The following is a 19,116-nucleotide window of genomic DNA, read 5'->3' on the forward strand; positions in this document are numbered from 1 at the left end:
ACCGTGAAGTCTGCCAAGTTATGTCAGTAAGTGATTAGTTTGTTTAAGTACTCTCACCATCACATCGATTATAGACACTTGATAACCAATTTATCAGAACTTTTGATTGAACACATATGTATAAGTAGTACTATATTATAATGAATAAGTTAGTGAATGTTATGAACTGAAGGACATTACCCAGGGCAAGTCAATATATATAGATAAATTTTGGAAGGGAATAGATATAAAATTTTTGAAGTGATTGATACTTGTTAATATTTGGTTAAATAAGTGAATGACTAAGTATGAATTTTGAAAGGGGATAGACGGATGTCAGTAACCCCCGAATGTGCAAGTAGTTAATTGTAGAAATTTGATAGTATTGATTACCTAGATTAGAGAAGGTTGTAGGCTATAATCTGTTAGAAACCAGAGTAATGATTTATACTGAAATTAAGAGTATCGGAGCTTTATCAATTTGGAGTAGGAATTGTTTTGTAATGAAAGGAGAATGTTAATAGATTCTTTTGAAAGTTAATTGAACTCAGGAGTAAGGAAGTAGAAACATTTTGTTAGTTTAAAAGAGGAGATAGTTGTTTATGATTTATGTAAAGGAAATAGCCCTCCTTGAGTTTGCTCAATAGGCAAATTACTTTGCTCATTTACATTCTGTTATAAGAAGATGAAATTAAATCTATTTGGTCATGAGTTTAATAAATTTCTTTTGTTTGATGTATCTATGTAAAAGTGTCCAATAAACTGTATTTTTATTATACAACATTTGTGTGTCTCTTTGTTATTCTGAGAAAAAGCCTATCCAAAGGGAATTAAACTCATCAAGGAGATTTTCCCCTAGAACTTGGAAATTTTCTGTGAAGTAAAATAGTCAGATTGCGCAAGTGGGGAGTTATTATAAAGGGGAGTTGTTAAAAGGGGAAATATAACCAAATATATAAAATAACATTTTCAAAATTACACCCCCCCCCCACAATTGGCGAAAGCAAGCCAGGATATAATTCCCAAACGGAAGGCAGTGTACCAGAATAGCAAGGAAATAAGTTAAGCCCAGTTGCTGAAACTGAGAAAAAAATTCAGCTGGCGAGCCAGAATACATATCATATCGATTTAGAATTGTTGTATAATATAAAATTGAATATTGGTTGAAAAATATTAAGGTAAATAATGGTGGAGATAAAAAGTTAAGCATTGAGTTGATTATTTATGTGGTATTGAATTGATCATCAGATAAATTTGCTAAGATAAGAAATTTATAGATTTAAAGTGTTAAACATTGAAACACGTTTAATTATGTATTAGTGAATTGATCACAGATTGAACTTGGATTGAGTAGATAAAGGTGAATATAAAGAAAGGAATATTGAAGCATTAGGAGTAATTAAGGGTATAGGAATTCATTATTAGGCTAAGAGATAAGCATTTAGGACAGATTAAACTTAAAAAGGGCAATTATATTACTGTTAATTAATTTGTCAATTAAATTAAAGATGGCTACAAGAAGGGCACATAGCAGTAGGGACAGGGAAAGAACAGAAAATAATGGAAGGGAAGAATCAGTGGAAACAAGTTCTAGCATAGTGAGTAACAATAATGGATCCCTTAGATTAAGTAAGTTCTTAAAAGTTTTTAGGGGCGAACCATCGGAAAGTGTAGACTATTTCCTGCGTAAACTGATAATGATAAAAGAAAAGGAAGGGCTAACAGAATTAGAGGTAGTCACTATGGCCGAGTTTAAATTAGAAGGCGCAGCACAGAGAAAATATTTAGAAACTACGCAGTCCACAGAAGTTGAAACTCTCGAACAATTCGAGAAAATATTAAGAAAGCTATTCTCTGAGAAAATTACCTTCCTGGAAGGAATCAATAGGCTAAGCAACATAACACAAACCAGTCGCGAAACCGTGGAAGAATACTATAAGAAGTTTAGAACAATTAAACTAAACACCGAAGTTTCCGAAAATGAAAATGGAGCCTTCGATAAAATTCTAATGGACCAGTTTTTATCGGGAATTAGAGAAAGATATAGGCGAGAGATACTAAGGAGTAAGCCAAAATCCTTAGCAGAAGCGGCAGAACTAGCCGTCGAAGAGGAGAAACTAGATTTTCACGGTAGGGGGAACACTAGAAAGGATGTTAACATATTAGTATCCGAAGGGGAAACAAAACCCGAAAACAGTAGGGATAAGAAATTAGATGGTTTAGAGAAACAGATCGCAGGGGTGGAAGCCAAATTAAACAAGTTATTAGAAGAATTTAATACCAAGAAACAAATAAAGGAAGGGAACAAGGAACAGTTAGGCGAGAATACGAGGACCTGGGGAAGGCACAATTACTTAGAGGAAAACGGAGATGGAAGAGAAGGATGGAAAACTGGAGAGGGTGGCAAGGGTAGAATTCGTAGGTGGTGCTATAGATGCCAAAGGACAGATCACTGGACCCGTGACTGCAAGGGAGGCGAACTAGCAGAAGGATTCGAGGGGAGGAGAGAAAAACGGGGTTATAAAAATAACTGGGGAGATTATTGGGATCGAAATAGAGACTATCGATCGAGTAGGCCAAAAAACTCAGAACAGGTAAGGGAGGAAGCGCGCACTAATTATAGAAAGGGGAGCCATTGGCAGGAATACGGTAGGGAGTGCTGGTACAGAAATAGGCATCACGAGAGCAGAAATGAATACTGTCACGACAGGGGCACAAATCAAAGGCAGCAAATAAGCATGAATGCTCTGCACCTTAAATGCTGGAAAAATAATTCATGTGAAAAAAGGAGCAATAAATCAGGCAGCACAAGGAGGAAACCACACACACATAGAAGTAAGTTTATAAATAGAGAACCTATAGTTGTGGCCACCCTAGGACATAAATGGAATCATCCAAGTCTAGTCAAGTGTTATAGGTGTAACAGATATGGGCATATAGCTAGATTTTGCCCAGCAAGAAGAGTACATCACAGAGATGAATATAAAGCTGATGACCCAAGAAATGAATGGAAACTGAAGAGGGGTCGGTTCTATCCATGGCGACCAAAAAACCTGAAATCCGGGCCAAGCGAAAACGAAAGTAGATCCCATAGGATCAAAGTTGGTTATCAGATGAGAGAAAATGATGATAAATGTAAGACACCGACTGCAGTGGTGGAAGCGAAAGGAAACATAAGGAAAGGCAATGAGAGGCAAGTGCAAAGAACGAGTCAAAAGTTACCGCAAAGAAAAAAAGATGTTGATAAAGTTCTGATTGCGCAGGAAGAATTAAGAAGATTAAGGAGAAAGAGAAGAATTAGAGAAAATGACGAAACAAGGCAACAAGCAGAAAACAAAATAGTGAATGTGGAATTAGTAGAATTAACAGAGAAGGTTAGGCAAAATTCAGGGCAAATAATATCTCAAAGGGAAGGGAGACTAGAAAATAAAAATAGGAAACCTCAAACGGGAGTAGCAGGACAGTGGAAAGAAGGACTTGCGAATCACAGTGCAGAAAGGGCAATTAAACTGAAAGAATCAAACAGACTCCAGCAATTATATTTAGTGGGAGGATTAATTGATGAGTACATGGGATGGGAATAGTTTTAGGAAAGCCCAAAATATACATTTAATTAATGTACTTGTATATAATTGTAAATATTTGGCATCAGAAGGTAGTATAAAATAAGTGGTTGTATATTAGAGAGATGTAAATAGATGTAGGCGGTTAAATTCCAGGGAAGGTGAAGGAGTATAGAAAAAAAAAAAAAAAATGAGAAAAAAAAATTCTACACAGGTATAATTTTTTTTGGGGGAGGAGCGGCAATTGTAAGATCTGAAAATCTTACAAAAATAAAATATTTTTTTTGACTTCTGAAGTTAGTTTTCCTTTTTGGATTCTTGCCGTTGGGAGAAATGTTAATAGCGTCAGTTCAATAAACAAGAATTATCCAGTAAGGATTGTAAAACTTAAAAGGTAGGAAGAACGAAAAACAGGAAAATTAGCTTTGCATCCGTCAAAACAGAAAACTGACGGAGAATACTATGACAAACCCAGCAGGGGGTCCGGCGCTGCAAAAACAACTTAAGTTTTATGAGGGGTCACGCACCGGAAACGCATACGGCAAAACGCACACTAGTTTCTAAAAATAGATGCTATAGTAGCTAGTGTCACAATTTGTGGTTTTTCTGAAGTGCTATAGAGACAAGCTGTGATGACACAGGAGGAGGTGTTTTGATGCATTCGGCCTACATGAAAGAGCTCAACGGATGTTAACAGGTAGGAAATAAAAAAAGGAGAGGGGTATTGTGAATCACGTGCCACTAGGCTGGCTGACCTGCCAACAAATGAAAGGATAAAAATGAATATAGGAAAGAGGTGATTGGAAGAAACCCACTGTGGGGAGGCGTGGAAAATTCAGGAGTAAGAGATTGTTTTTGGTCGGGTGAGTGGGAGGAGAAGTGCGGAGGAGAGGAAGAAGAGAGTGGGTCAGTGTCAGTGAGTTGGGCAGCAAGATGAGAGTGGGTGAGTGTCAGTGAGTTGGGCAGTAAGAGGAGAGTGGGTCAGTGTCAGTGAGTTGGGCAGTAAGATGAGAGGGGTTCAGTGTCAGTGAGTGGGGCAGTAAGATGAGAGTTGGAGAAGAAAAGAAAGGAATGAGTTTTTTTTAGATAGAGTAGCCGGTGGAGAAAAGTGGCTAAGTTTAATGTGTAGTCAGTATGAGGGGTAGATAAGCTTTAAGTGAACAGTTAAGTCAGTGATCTAATAAGTAGTGAGAGAAGCAGTCGAGTAAGTGGGAAGATGAAGTTGGAGCGCCGAAGTCGGTCAGACAGTCAGTCAAAGTAGACTGAGTTTCGAAGTGAGAGACGAACACGTGCCATAGAAAAGAGGGAAAATTTTTCAAGATCCTTAAAGCAGATGAGAAGGAGTCAACTCCATTATGAAGGAACGAGATTGCCTGATATTCTGAGAGCAAGTACGCTGGAGCTGATGAAATCCGAAGCCGGACAAAAAGAGTACAGCCATTCTGATCAGATGAAATTAATGCGTCCATAAAGAAATACAAAGGTACCCAGGAAGGAATCCAGCATCTTATGTCGAACGCCCCCAGTGATTGTGAGATGCGACCCAGATAGAAAGGATCCCCTACTCGTTTAGAGAAGGATGTACCGTGAAGTCTGCCAAGTTATGTCAGTAAGTGATTAGTTTGTTTAAGTACTCTCACCATCACATCGATTATAGACACTTGATAACCAATTTATCAGAACTTTTGATTGAACACATATGTATAAGTAGTACTATATTATAATGAATAAGTTAGTGAATGTTATGAACTGAAGGACATTACCCAGGGCAAGTCAATATATATAGATAAATTTTGGAAGGGAATAGATATAAAATTTTTGAAGTGATTGATACTTGTTAATATTTGGTTAAATAAGTGAATGACTAAGTATGAATTTTGAAAGGGGATAGACGGATGTCAGTAACCCCCGAATGTGCAAGTAGTTAATTGTAGAAATTTGATAGTATTGATTACCTAGATTAGAGAAGGTTGTAGGCTATAATCTGTTAGAAACCAGAGTAATGATTTATACTGAAATTAAGAGTATCGGAGCTTTATCAATTTGGAGTAGGAATTGTTTTGTAATGAAAGGAGAATGTTAATAGATTCTTTTGAAAGTTAATTGAACTCAGGAGTAAGGAAGTAGAAACATTTTGTTAGTTTAAAAGAGGAGATAGTTGTTTATGATTTATGTAAAGGAAATAGCCCTCCTTGAGTTTGCTCAATAGGCAAATTACTTTGCTCATTTACATTCTGTTATAAGAAGATGAAATTAAATCTATTTGGTCATGAGTTTAATAAATTTCTTTTGTTTGATGTATCTATGTAAAAGTGTCCAATAAACTGTATTTTTATTATACAACATTTGTGTGTCTCTTTGTTATTCTGAGAAAAAGCCTATCCAAAGGGAATTAAACTCATCAAGGAGATTTTCCCCTAGAACTTGGAAATTTTCTGTGAAGTAAAATAGTCAGATTGCGCAAGTGGGGAGTTATTATAAAGGGGAGTTGTTAAAAGGGGAAATATAACCAAATATATAAAATAACATTTTCATAAATACCCCCCCCCCACACATCGATAGGACACCATGGGCCTTCCTTGCAACCTGTCTACAATAGTCAGAGAACTTTATGTCTGACCGTATCTTAACACCCAAGTCCCTTTCCTCCACTACTAGCTTTAGTTCAACTCACTAAGCATAAGTTATTCTGGGATTACTGTTCCCCAGGTGTAATACCTTACACTTTGCTGGATAAAAGCATAGCTGCCATTTTTTCTGACCATCGCTGAAGTCTATCTAGGTCACTCTGAAGAAGCTCTGCTTGGTAATGATCATTAACTACTCTACCAATCTTCACAACATCTGCAAATTTAGACATCAAGTCCCCTACCTCTTCATCAATATCATTTATGAAAATCAAAAAATATGGTCCTAATACTGATCCTTGGGCAACCCCACTTCTTACATCAACCCAATCTGAGGAATAACCATTTATCCCAACTCTATGCCTCCTGCCCTGAAACCATCCTGCTGTCCATCTAAGGATTTTCCCTGTGATTCCAACCTGTTCCAGCTTATAAAGTACCACTCACATGGGACTGCGTAAAATGCTTTTCTGAAATCCAAATAAACAATGTTGAGATTATTCCCTAAATCCAGCTCACGAGTCAAAATAGCTAACCAGATTTGTTAAACGTGATTTTTCCCTTTAGAAAACCATGCTGTATATCCTTCAGAATTACATTTGTACTAAAAGATCCTGAACCCCACCCTTGATCATTGCCTCCATTTTTCCTACTAATGACTGACAGATCGGTAATTTCCCACTTCACTCTTAGAACCGCCCTTATGTACTGGAGGGGATTCCAATCCAACGGAATCACTCCCAAGTCCAGTAATGCTCTCATAAACAGCCTCAATGGTTCAATGTACTCACTTGCCGCCTCTCTTAAGATTGTAGGGTACAATCCATCAACCCCAGGAGCCTTACTGGCCTGTAGGCTCGAAAGTTTTTTCATTAAATAATCAATCATTAATTACATATTTTACAACTTCACTCCCATAATTTCTCTTTCACATAAAGGGTTTTTCTTCTGTAAATATAGATGCAAAGTAACTGTTGAGTTCATCTGCAACATCAGCTGGGGTATCTAATACTAATCCACATCCAGTACATAAGGGTCCGATCTGGTTCGCCCTTCTCTTCTTTGCATTTGTACATGTGAAGAATTCCTTATCCCCACTCATTGCTCTTTTTGCCAAAAATTTCTCATAATCTGCCTTTGCCAGCCTAACCTTTCCTGTGGCACTGTTACAGATCAATTTGTAGATGTTATAGGCTTGAGCACTTTTTTATTGCTCTGTAACTTCTCCATGCCATCTTTTTCTACTTGCGTAATCTGGCAACTTCATTATTCATCCAACATTGGAATACTCCTCATGAAGTATTTTTTTAATGGCATATACACATTCAAGGATTCTGTGATTAATATTTTAAAGGTATACCACAATTCAATTGTATTTGCTCTCTGTTCAATATCTATCCAGTTAATAGAGGCCATGTAGCACCTTAAGGCATCATAATTTCCTTTTCTGAAATTATAACCTATTCCTTTGCCTTTAACTACTGCTACTTCTCTCTACATCGTCCACCATAGAACTCCATGATCACTTCCTGCCATGGTTCCTGCACTGTCAGCCCTACCATGTCATTTGGTTCACGGGTGATGATGAGGTCTAGAATAATCTTTACCTCAGTATCTTCCCCTGGCACAAAAAAAAAATCATCTAGTTGATTTAAATATTTTGTTCCCCATGTGGAGTGTCTCTCCCACCTGTTCCAACCAATCAGAAGCAAATTAAAATCGCCCATAACATGGCATTCATGCTTACTTGCCCATTCCATTTGCATGTTGTAGCTCTCATCATAATCTTAACAATCACCTGGCCCATAGACCACTCCCAGCACACCTTTACCTCCAACTATCTCAAACTATACAGATTCTAGTTTGAGATAGTTGGACTATACAGACCCCATCATCCCTTCTATCTGCCCTATCCTTCCTAAATACATTGTACATACCGTACTGAAACTCATCATCCCCTATCTCCATGTTCCACCATGTTTCCGCAAGCCTATTATGTCAGCGTTACTTGTCCTAATCAGCAGTTCAAATTCACTCATTTTAATGATGACACTTCTGATATTACTGTATAAACAATTAAGATTTAGTGTTCTTGTATAGTTAACTACCCTAACACACCCCTTAAAGTTATTTAAACTCACTTCCCCAGCATTAGATACCCACTTATTTGAAACGTTTCTGCCCTCAGAATATCTTGCTAATATGTTCTTGTTGTGGTAACAAACAAGACCTCTTGAGGTAGGTGTAAGCATTACTTTGACCAATATTATCAGATAAATGCTTATCTATATTACCCTTGCTCCCCCAAACTAGCAGTTCCCCCTGAACCTTTAAGGTATCCTCAATGATACTGGCAAAAACCCTTGCACCACCTTTGTTTAAATGTATCCAGTCTCTATGCGGGCCAAGCTGATAAAAATTTCCCCCCCAAAAGTCTTGTAGAGTTCAAGTTTTGAGTTAATCCAGAAGGCTTTCAGCATATAATCCCTCCTATCATGTCTGGGCGGAATTGCAGATACAGACATTGTGACCTAACTTGCAGCATTTCTTCAGCATGGCCCTATATTTGTCTAAAAAATCGTCAGATCATGTGTGCTTGGAATATCTCTACCATATTCCAATAAAATACATAGCAAGCTACTTTTTTTCAGCATATTCCCTATCTTATGGCACTATTTTATCTCAAATTCTGTGACAAAAAGTAACTATACCAAAAAACCTCCATAAATCTAGTTTCGTTGCAATATATAATCATATAAAATAGCCCAAATATTTATTTAATATCAATTTTAGTATTACAACTACACATACTGCAGAAACAAGATTTGTCTTAAATATTTCTAAAAATAAACTTACCACAATTAAAACACCAGCCATATCCCCCATAATATGCATGTGGTAATCCTTCTGTATATGAATCATCATCGTCGTCGTCATCGTCACTATAAATATCCATATCATAATCTACATCTGATGCTGAATCTGAACTGCTTAATGTAACTTGTACAACTGGGGCCCTTGCAGTGACATTATCTCGATCAGAACGTGTACGTCTGCTAGCATTACGCCTGCCACGCTTTGCTGACTTCCGGGCAGTTTTAGCCTTTGGCACTAAAATAAAATATTTCTAATTTAAGAAACTAATACTTTTTACTTTTACTTATTTTATTTTTATTTTTTTACTTTTCAGTAAAATAACTTCTTTTTAATATTTATTTTGCTAAGATAACCATATGTTAATGATTTACTATAACTTACATCTTGATGTTATTTATATTGATTATTTCAAAATTTTATACAGTAAATATAATATCAGTTATATTGCAAATGAAAAATTTTCTTATAATTACAACAGCTATTTGTTAAGTTCTAATCTCTATATTCTATTTCAAAGTGATTCATTCTAATGCATAAAATCTCTGATATTTGTATTAGCCCATAACTATTCATTAAGTTATTGATAATTTATATCAGAACAACCAGCTGTTCATTAAGTTCTAATCCCCATATTTTATTTCAAAGTGAACGATTCTGATGTACAAAATCTCTGATATTTGTATCAGACAATAACTGATTAAGATAAGAAAAATTAAAGATATCTTTACAGGAATCGCAACTGCAGAAGTATAGAAATATTTTCTTTTAAATAAGTGCCATCTTATTTAACTCTTTCAAGAGTGACCTTGCCAAACATGAATGGGTGCACAGCAGTGAACTTCTGATGGCAGTAGGCTCTATGGAGTGAGTTTTTCATGGAATTTTGAAATTTCTAAATAAATACTTTAAAATATTCATTTGTTGTTTGTTTTTTTTTGTTTTTTTTTTTTTGGACTTTATTGTCCAATGAATTATTATCAAAAATCAAATCAGAATTAAAAACATTAATAAATATTAAATAAAACTCGTCATTACTTTTTTTTTTTTGTTTTGATGCAATAATATTTTCTACAACCATTTGTGTCACTTTTATTTGATTTTATCAAATGGATATCTTCTGGATTGGAATTCCAGAGAAATTGTTCAATTTTGGCCTATCTTAAGTCCAGATCAGACAACTGAGTCTAACAGGTGCAAACTCCTCCAATTTTCAAAAGCTGTTTTCATACAGACATCTATTAAAAACTGTCTATAATTAGTTTGAAACACAGATAAGAGATGACAGCACATAATGAAAAAACTTCAATATAATTGATACGATAAGAGCGGTACTGTTTGCAGCAACCTTCAAAACCTATCTATGCAGTCACTCCCCGGCTTACATAATACTCGACTTACGGAAATTCGACTTTACATAAGTTTTTGCCAGCCAATGCAAACTTAAAAAAATCATGGAAACATATTTTGCATCCTGTAGGAATAAATGGAGGTATCGTGAAAATTTCATAATGTGAACCCAATAACACATTGTTTATTTTTGGTAATTTGTTCCAAGACCTCGGAAGTTGAAATCTTCGCTATATAACTAAGCTATTTATCTCTCAAAAAGGTCATTTTTATAATGGAAATAGGACCACACTTTCATCATTATCATATGTTCCATTATAAGAATCAATTTTGAACACCTTTGTGATATTTTTCTAAAACACATTTCTGGAGGTCACTACCATAAAACAAAAACAATTTGCACTTTCCAGTTTATTGGGCTTTTCTGTTAGCGCAATCTATTATAAATGGGCAGTAAACTGGATCTTACTGCATTTACAATAATACTGATAACTGGAATTCTGTGGGTTTTTACGTTACGGTATTATGCTGAAATAAGTTCCCCTTCACTGAAATCTTCAATCATATAAAAAACATAAATTTTCAGAATCTTCTCTTCATTCCTATTTACTTATTACAATGTTGAACGGAAAAGGACCAACAGAAAGTGACGTGCTGGCAGTGCTAGAAAACAAAACAAAATTGATTTAGAAATGAAAATGATTAATTAAGAAGTACAAAGCAGGACAAAGTTCGTCATCTATTGCACGGAATTAGGTCTCGCTGCTTCAACAGTGAATACTATTTTAAGGGACAGTGCATGTATAAAAGAACATGTTAAAGGATCAACACATTTAAGATCAACAGTGATCACAAAACAGCATTCAGGTGCTATATATCAAAGATGGAAAAGCTATTAATATGGATGGAAAATCAGATTCAGAAGCAAATGCCCCAAGTCCAATGGACATTCAAGCAAAATCAAGAAGTATTTATGAAGATATTAAGAATAAATATGGCAAACCCCAAGCCAAGTTCATGGCAAATAACAGGTGGTTTAATTGATTCAAGAATCGTGCTGTTTCCCAAAACATTAACGTATGCAGTGAAGTCGCCAGTGCCGATTCTGCAGCTGCAGAGAAATTTTGTGATGTGTTGGGAAAAACCCATTCTAAATCTCCACAGCCCTCAACTTCCGCAGCAGTGTGCTTATCAGCTGGAACGTTGATTCTGGCAACAATGCTCGAAATGTAAAACTTGCTGACATTATGCCTGTCTACTCTCTTTTTGTAATTTTATAATTTTGAAATTTTGTACACTTTTGTAATTTTTCCTGCGCATGAGATAAAAAAAATTTAATAAATAATTCTATTTACATGTTCGTCGAACATTTCTTTTTTGCTTCAATCAAATTCAATCATATTTGCGAGTGCGGCATAAGCATTTAGGGAAATTCCGATTTACGTAGAGTTCCGCAGAATGCAACCCTTTCGTAAGTCGAGGAGTGGCTGTACACTCCAGAGCCTACTTTGAAAAACACAGATGTATAGATGTGGTCATGAAAGCTATACTGTCTCAGAAAGTTTACATACAGCTTGACACAGAATTTCCTTAACATTAGTGTATGCTACAGTACTTATTGATAAAAAAGCAATGCCTTAAAGTTACAAAACAAATTTACATACATATTTAAATATTTAATATACAAAAATTTATTAAAATTTTCAAACATTCTAATTACTGGGTATTGGCATTTATTAGTTACATTATTGTTATTAGAATATATTAGTATTACATAATATATTGTTAGTATTAGAATGTATTAGTATTACATAATATGTTGTTAATATTACATAATATATTGTTAGTATTACATAATATATTGTTAGTATTAGAATGTATTAGTATTATTTTATTGATATTGAATTATACTACTGGCATTAATGTTAGGGTGATACATGAAAGAAAAATTTAAGTGGCATCTGCCCTCAAAAATACAAATAAAAAAAAAAAAAATCTGCCTCTGTGAGTTTATATTTTATCTACTCCCCTTCCATATATTTATCTAAACCCTCTTTATATCTATGTAAGCTCTCTGACTCTACAGGCTAAATAATACCTTGTGCCAATAGATGATTACTCTTCAAGTAAATGCTGATTTTCCTACATCCAATATATAATTATTTTTCTTTTATTTATATCTCTGCCCCCCCCCATGTTTGCATCGTCAGAATGAGAAAATACCCATACCAGTAATTTGCTGAACCCTTAAACACTTGAATCATATCCCCCACTCATATGCCTAGTTTTCAAACCTGACAGCTTACACCAGTGGTCTCAAACTGGCGGCCCGCATCCGGCCCCCGGATGCAATTTTACACGGCCCGCGAATATATTTCAATTATGTATTTGTTGTAAATACGGTGCTTATAGTTTTAGAGACATAGAGATATGGACTGAGCTTATCTGCGCGACTGCTATTGAAGGAAAAAGAGATAGAATGAATAGGTTGGGGCTTTGTCTTCGTCACTGTATGCTTGTATGCCAAGCCACGTGACTGGGGTAAGGTGGGAGAACTTCCCACGTCGGTACAATCAGTAAATTTAGTTTGCCAGCCGACAGTTGATGGCGCTCCAGTATTCTGGTGTTTCCGATTTTTTCTATTGAGTTGGTACTTCTGATATATATTTTCCTTGAGTCAGTCACTAGTTGGTCAGCTGGATGCACAGCTGCGCAGTTCGTACTGCTATATAAATGGAGACAAACTAACGTACGGCTTATAAAACCTGTTTACAATGTAGATCTAACGATAAACGATAGGTATTGATATAATGTAATGTAGATTCTAGATTATATCAATACCTATCGTTTAGAATTGTGCATAACTTTTGAGTGTTGTTTTCATACGAAAATTCATCTTGTTAAATTAAAGTTGTAAATAAAATTATAATAGTGATTTTAATTAAGAGATTAAACTGCAAGCCGTGTCTTTAACAAAGGGTAAAAGAAAAGTGGACGAAGAAGGACGTGTTTTTCAAGATAAATGGGAAATTATGTACTTTTGTGGTGTTGTGCGCAATAAAATTGCATGTTTTATTTGTAATAAGGGAATATGTTCCAAAAGAATACAATTTACGTCACCATTACGAAACGAATTGTGGGGGGGAGGGATTACCTTATATCTTTATACTATCTTTTATTTATACCTTTATTTTATTCACCTTTCCTATCCCCCACTTTCGTACCTGACTTGTGTACCTCACAGAAGAAATCAGGCTCTAGGGAGTTTCTATATTGAGTATATTCCTCCTTTGGATTTGGCTGGGTGTTCGAAATGACTAAACACAACTTCATTTAAGGCTATATACAAATTGTTTATTACACATATTTACAGAAAGGAAAATGATCAATATTTAAGTACATATTACAACTTGATAGCACAATCTATATGGTACATAGTATGGATTAATTGGTCATGTTAATTTACATTCATGCACATCACCTTTCTCTTTACCACAAGGCTATTAACACTTTCATGAATTTAATTTATACTAACTTCTCTAAGTAAATCAAAATTTTCTGTAATGGATCAAACTCAGTTTCCACATTCAAATCTTCTTTTTATACAATACTTCTTTCTTATTTAGCGATACTAATGACAAACCTTCTCTAGCTAGATTTACCTTGATACAATCGAAACCATCTTTTAAACTAGCATTTATCTTATTTATCTGGTTTATACCAGCACTAGACAAAAAAACTTCTGACTTGGTCACCACATTACACCTGGATCATCATATATGATAGCATTCATCTCTATTATCCCCTTTAATTACCCCGTCCAAAATTTTTACTTTACATCCATTTATTCAAAAGTAAATTCACCATATCTATATATTCTCCATTCTTTACCATATTCCTACAACATTATTCTACTCATCTACATTTTCATGCATATACCTTATTATATATTTCCCATATGACCTCTCCTAATAATTCTCTTATCTTTTTTTCCATAGTCCTTTAAATTAGTTAAGGAGAACTTATGCTATCTAGGCACTTACTTCTAGTGACTGGTGGGACGTCTCCATTAGGGCCGTCGTCTTTCCTTATTCAGGGCTGCTATCCTCTGCCATCTAGAGCAACATCTCACGGCTTCCGGGGAAATATCGTCTGGCCTTTAGGACTGCTACTCAGCCTGTTGGATCCACTCCTTCTGTTCCAGGGCTGCCGCTTCTATTCCGGGCCTGCTATGTTCTGTTCCGGGCCTGCTATTTGCCTTCCAAGACCTTTCCTGGGTATCAAAGCCTTCATCGGTGGACTTGGTCATCTGTGAGAATCTTCTCTCACTTTACTAATTTTTGCAAACTCCCAGACGTTCCGATAACCTTACTTTGACATTATTTCTCGTTGACCACCTCCTCACTATACTTCTCTTAAAACCTTTCAAAACTCCTTCATCCTTTTTTCTTTTTAATTTTTCCGTGCTCTCTCTCTTTGTTCCCTGAACTCTATACCGCCCCTCAAGACTGGCACGCCTCTGTTAGGGACCCAACCAATCCTCCCCTTACTATTTAAATTTATGTTCCATTTCATTCGCTAATACCTTTCTCCCAAGCTGTCTCCTTACCGCTCAAACCAACCTCCTTTTCGAACATTCTTATTTTTTCTTCCCAGGCAGTATGGCCCTTTGATGTCCACCGGCCACCTCCACAAACACTTATTTTCATTTCGCACCTTGCCTTCTAAAGCATCAGAAAATTCACATCTCAGTCAGCCTATCGCTGGTCTTAATTTGGAACCGAACACTGGACGTGCACCCACTTCCTGTTTAGGTCTGAGGGCGTTACAGATCAAAGGAGGCGCTTCGTCTAATCCCATCTCCCATCCTATTGTTCATTCTCGAGCAACCCTATTCACGCCTATTCACAAATGGCCCCCATTACCTGGTCCTGCTGTCCCTGTTTGCTCCCGTGTATTATGGGAGTTGATAGTTTACCCCTTTGCTACTATTTATTCTCACACTTAACCCATCCCATCACTAAATCTAACTTTCTTCTGATTTAATCTTACCTTTCAAAAAACCCAATATCTTTATTTTATTAAATTTGTAACATTTTTCATCTTACACCATCACTATATCTAACGTTTTTCTAATTTAAATCTTACTTTGCAAAAAACAAACCCAATATCTTTATTTAAATTAACTTGTAAGATCTTACATCATCATAAAGAAAAATTTGAACTTTTGGAAGGCAAACTGAGGGAAGAAAAGTTACAGTTTCTGAAATCTGGCTTACAACGAAAACAAAATTTTTTTACTGAAGCAAATAAATCCAGTGAAGCAACAGTTCACGCAAGTTTTGCTCTTGCGCACATCGTTGCAAAACGATCAAAACCATTTACTGATGGCGAATTCCTTAAAGATTGTTTGATTAAGTCTGATGAACTTCTTTGTCCTGACAAACAACAATTATTTAAAAATATTAGTTTGTCAGCCAACACGGTAGAGGAACGTATTAACGAAATCACTAGTGATTTACGATGTTAGTTAAAAGAAAGAAAGTATAGATTTTGCAGCATTCTCAATAGCAGCTGATGAGAGTACTGACATCACAGATATAGCACAACTTGCCGTTTTCGTACGAGGTGTTACTGATGAATTTGAATTAATTGAGGAATTATTGGAAATAATTCCTATGAAAGGAAAAACTGGTGCACAGGATATTTTTTCTAAAATAGAAACTAATAGATAAATATAAATTAAGTTGGGATAAAATGGTTTGATTTGCAAGTGAATGTGCAGCTGCTATGGTTGGTAAAAAAAGTGGAGTAGCGGTAAAATTAAGAAATATAGTGAAAGAAGAAAAATTTCAGAATAATTTTTGCACTATACATTGCATTATTCATCAAGAAGCACTTTGTGCCAAAAGTTTGCAGATGGATAATGTTATGGAAACAGTAACTAAAACAGTAAACTTTATCCGTGGACGAGCTCTGAATCATCGAGAATTTGTTGCATTGCTTGAAGAAATTGAAAGTGAGTACGGAGAAATGATTTATTATAACGAGGTGAGGTGGTTAAGTCGAGGAGCTGTATTAAAACGGTTTTTTGATTTAATAAATGAAATCAAAATTTTCATGACTCAAAAAAATAAAACCATCGACGAGCTACATAATGATACATGGATAACAGATTTAGCATTTCTTGTTGAATTAACCGGCCATTTAAATATTCTCAATAAAGAGCTGCAAGAAAAGAATAAACTTATCACTGACATGAATGCTTGTATTAAAGCTTTTAAAGTTAAATTGCAATTATGGGAAACACAACTGGAATCAAAAAATTTCGTACATTTCCTACATCTTAAATCCTGCCCTATTGGCCTGATAGGCCGCTGTAGCCTAGTGGTCAGGCGCGCGGGTGCATAAGTACACGTGCCTTAAATGACCAGGGTTCAAGCCCGTGACTACTGAATACGGTGCTGTTTCTTGTATTCTGTCTGTCTTGTGAATTCCTCTGACCGTTTGGTCGTCCCGGAGTATAAACAGAAAATTTATTGATTTATTTATTTTATTTCAAATGAAAACTCTCAAGAATATGCAAGAAAAATAGCATTATTACAACAAGAATTTGAAGAAAGATTTAAAGATTTTAATGATTTGGAGTCCAATTTTACATTATTTTCATTACCACTAAAAACAAACGTGAATAACGCACCAGAAAATCTACAAATGGAGCTAATTAATTTACAGTGTGATATAAATCTTATTCAAAGATTTGAAGATACAGATTTGATTAACTTTTATTCGTACTTGTCAAAAGATAAATACCCTCAGTTACGAATTTTTGAAATAAGAATAATTGCTTTGTTTGGGAGTACATTTATATGTGAACAGTTTTCTTCACAGTTGAAAATTAATAAGTCTAAGAAAAGAACCCGATTGACCGATGAGCATCTACAATCCATGATGAAGATAGTTTCTAGTAATTTTTCTCCAAGGCTACAAACTTTATCAGAATCGAAACGCCATCAAGTGTCAAGTTGTAGTAAGAAATAAAGTAGTTTATAATTATTTACATACAAACGTGTATTTTTTCTGTATGTGTCGAAGAAAAATTTAATAAATAAAAGAAAGAGAATAGGTTGTCATTATTTATTCTCAAGTTTTGTCCCACTTGGAAAGTTTTCATAATTTGTTTATTTTTAGTTTAAGTTAAAAGTAAGTTATTTAGTGGTTAATTAGAATATTAGAATTATTTGAAATAAATGTCAGTCTGAAAATTTTATATTTAGCTGTCAATATGTTTGAATTACAAAGTGTAACCAACAGAAATTTCTTGCAGATACCAACCTTTAGATTTCAGATAGAAAATAAATATAAATTTGAATTTTTTCCTTTGCATTATTATTATTATTGTTAATGTATGTTTTGATAAATATTTAGTAAGTGATTGGGCATCTAAAGAAAACAGAAAAGAAAATTTAACTGAAAGAAAGAGTCTCATAATTTTAGCCAGGGAGAGAAGGAGAAAAATATAAGTTTGAGAAATAAAAAGTAAGTATAGAGAAAAACATTGTAGAAAATACAATTGAACATTATTGAAATAAATTTTCAATTAAACCATGTTCGAGGCAAATTAAATTTTAAAAGTAAAATTTCCAAACTGATTATAAACTTATACGCAACACACCACACACGCGCGCGCACGTCTCGCGTAACACCAGATTATAAAGCGGTGGTATCCATACATTAGGGGTAAGTACGGTGCAATATATATATATATATATATATATATATATATATATATTTTCACTCTCATTTTTTTTAAAAAAATTCCGCCCGTCAGCTGCTTTCAGATCGTGCATTTGGCCCACATGCAATTTGAGTTTGAGACCACTGGCTTACACACAACTGAAGTCCCTTCCTGTAAGAATATCTCTCTGCATCTAAAACCAGTCTTGTTGCATGCATTTTAACCCTTTTAAGCAAGCTGATATCTTTACTGAAATGAGATTTCCACACTTATTTATACAATATTCAAAAAGATCAGTATGACCACTTGTCTATACAGTAGGATAACTGCCTTCTTATCTCTAATGGAAAAATTTCTCTATACCATTTTGTTAATGGTATAGAGAAATTATCTTTAACATGGGGTTACAGTGACTCATACGCAGAACCTTACAAATTTACTAGCATTAAAGTTTCAGATCAGTTATATAAATCTTCAGAATAATGTTGTGGCAACATATATATCCTAGTAATGATTGTTATAAAAATATTATTTAATTATATATTATTTAAAATAACTTTGACATGAAACTAGTAATTCCATTAGTAATAATAATTAATGAAAATTACATATAACAAGTCCTTAGCAGAGAATCCATGAGGGACTCCTGCTCAAAACACCAGTCTACCTCGAGCACTGACCATTTATAACCTGGCTAATTGGTAGAAGACCGTCTTCTACCAGATGACCATCCCTTTACTTACTAGCAACCTACCCCAATATGACACCTTCAAATTATGCACGCAATGTTCATGTGAGACTGTGTCAAAAGCCTTTCTAAAATCTACGAAACATATCCAAGTTGTTATTCCTTGCATCACTGGCTTCTTAAAGGTGCAGAAATATTTCCCTAATTTCTCCAGTTCAGCTGAGTTAGGAGGAAAAACCTTCTTTAAGTAAAAATACTCAAGGCTTTTTTTTTTTTTAATTTTAATTAGTGTGTAAT

The 19,116-nt window shown here is 34.9% G+C and overlaps 1 protein-coding gene across 3 annotated transcripts in view; it reads right to left on the reverse strand.

Moving 5' to 3' along the window:
• The window catches only part of LOC150085048 (E3 ubiquitin-protein ligase rnf8-A-like), a 68,649-nt gene that overhangs the window by 11,862 nt on the left and 37,671 nt on the right, over positions 1 to 19,116 (reverse strand). The window contains exon 8 of one of the 3 annotated variants that reach the window (XM_090375732.1): positions 9,026 to 9,280. The exons of 1 other annotated variant lie outside the window; for it this stretch is intronic. In XM_090375732.1, the coding sequence (XP_090231858.1) occupies positions 9,026 to 9,280 (255 nt within the window). Of the gene's footprint in view, positions 1 to 9,025; positions 9,281 to 19,116 lie in introns of those variants that run through there. One more of the 3 variants, XM_090375733.1, reaches the window with a different exon arrangement.

This window comes from Mastigoproctus giganteus, chromosome 6 (assembly GCF_048544385.1).
Source record: "Mastigoproctus giganteus isolate SK-2022 chromosome 6, ASM4854438v1, whole genome shotgun sequence".
In the NCBI taxonomy this organism is placed as follows: domain Eukaryota; kingdom Metazoa; phylum Arthropoda; class Arachnida; order Uropygi; family Thelyphonidae; genus Mastigoproctus; species Mastigoproctus giganteus.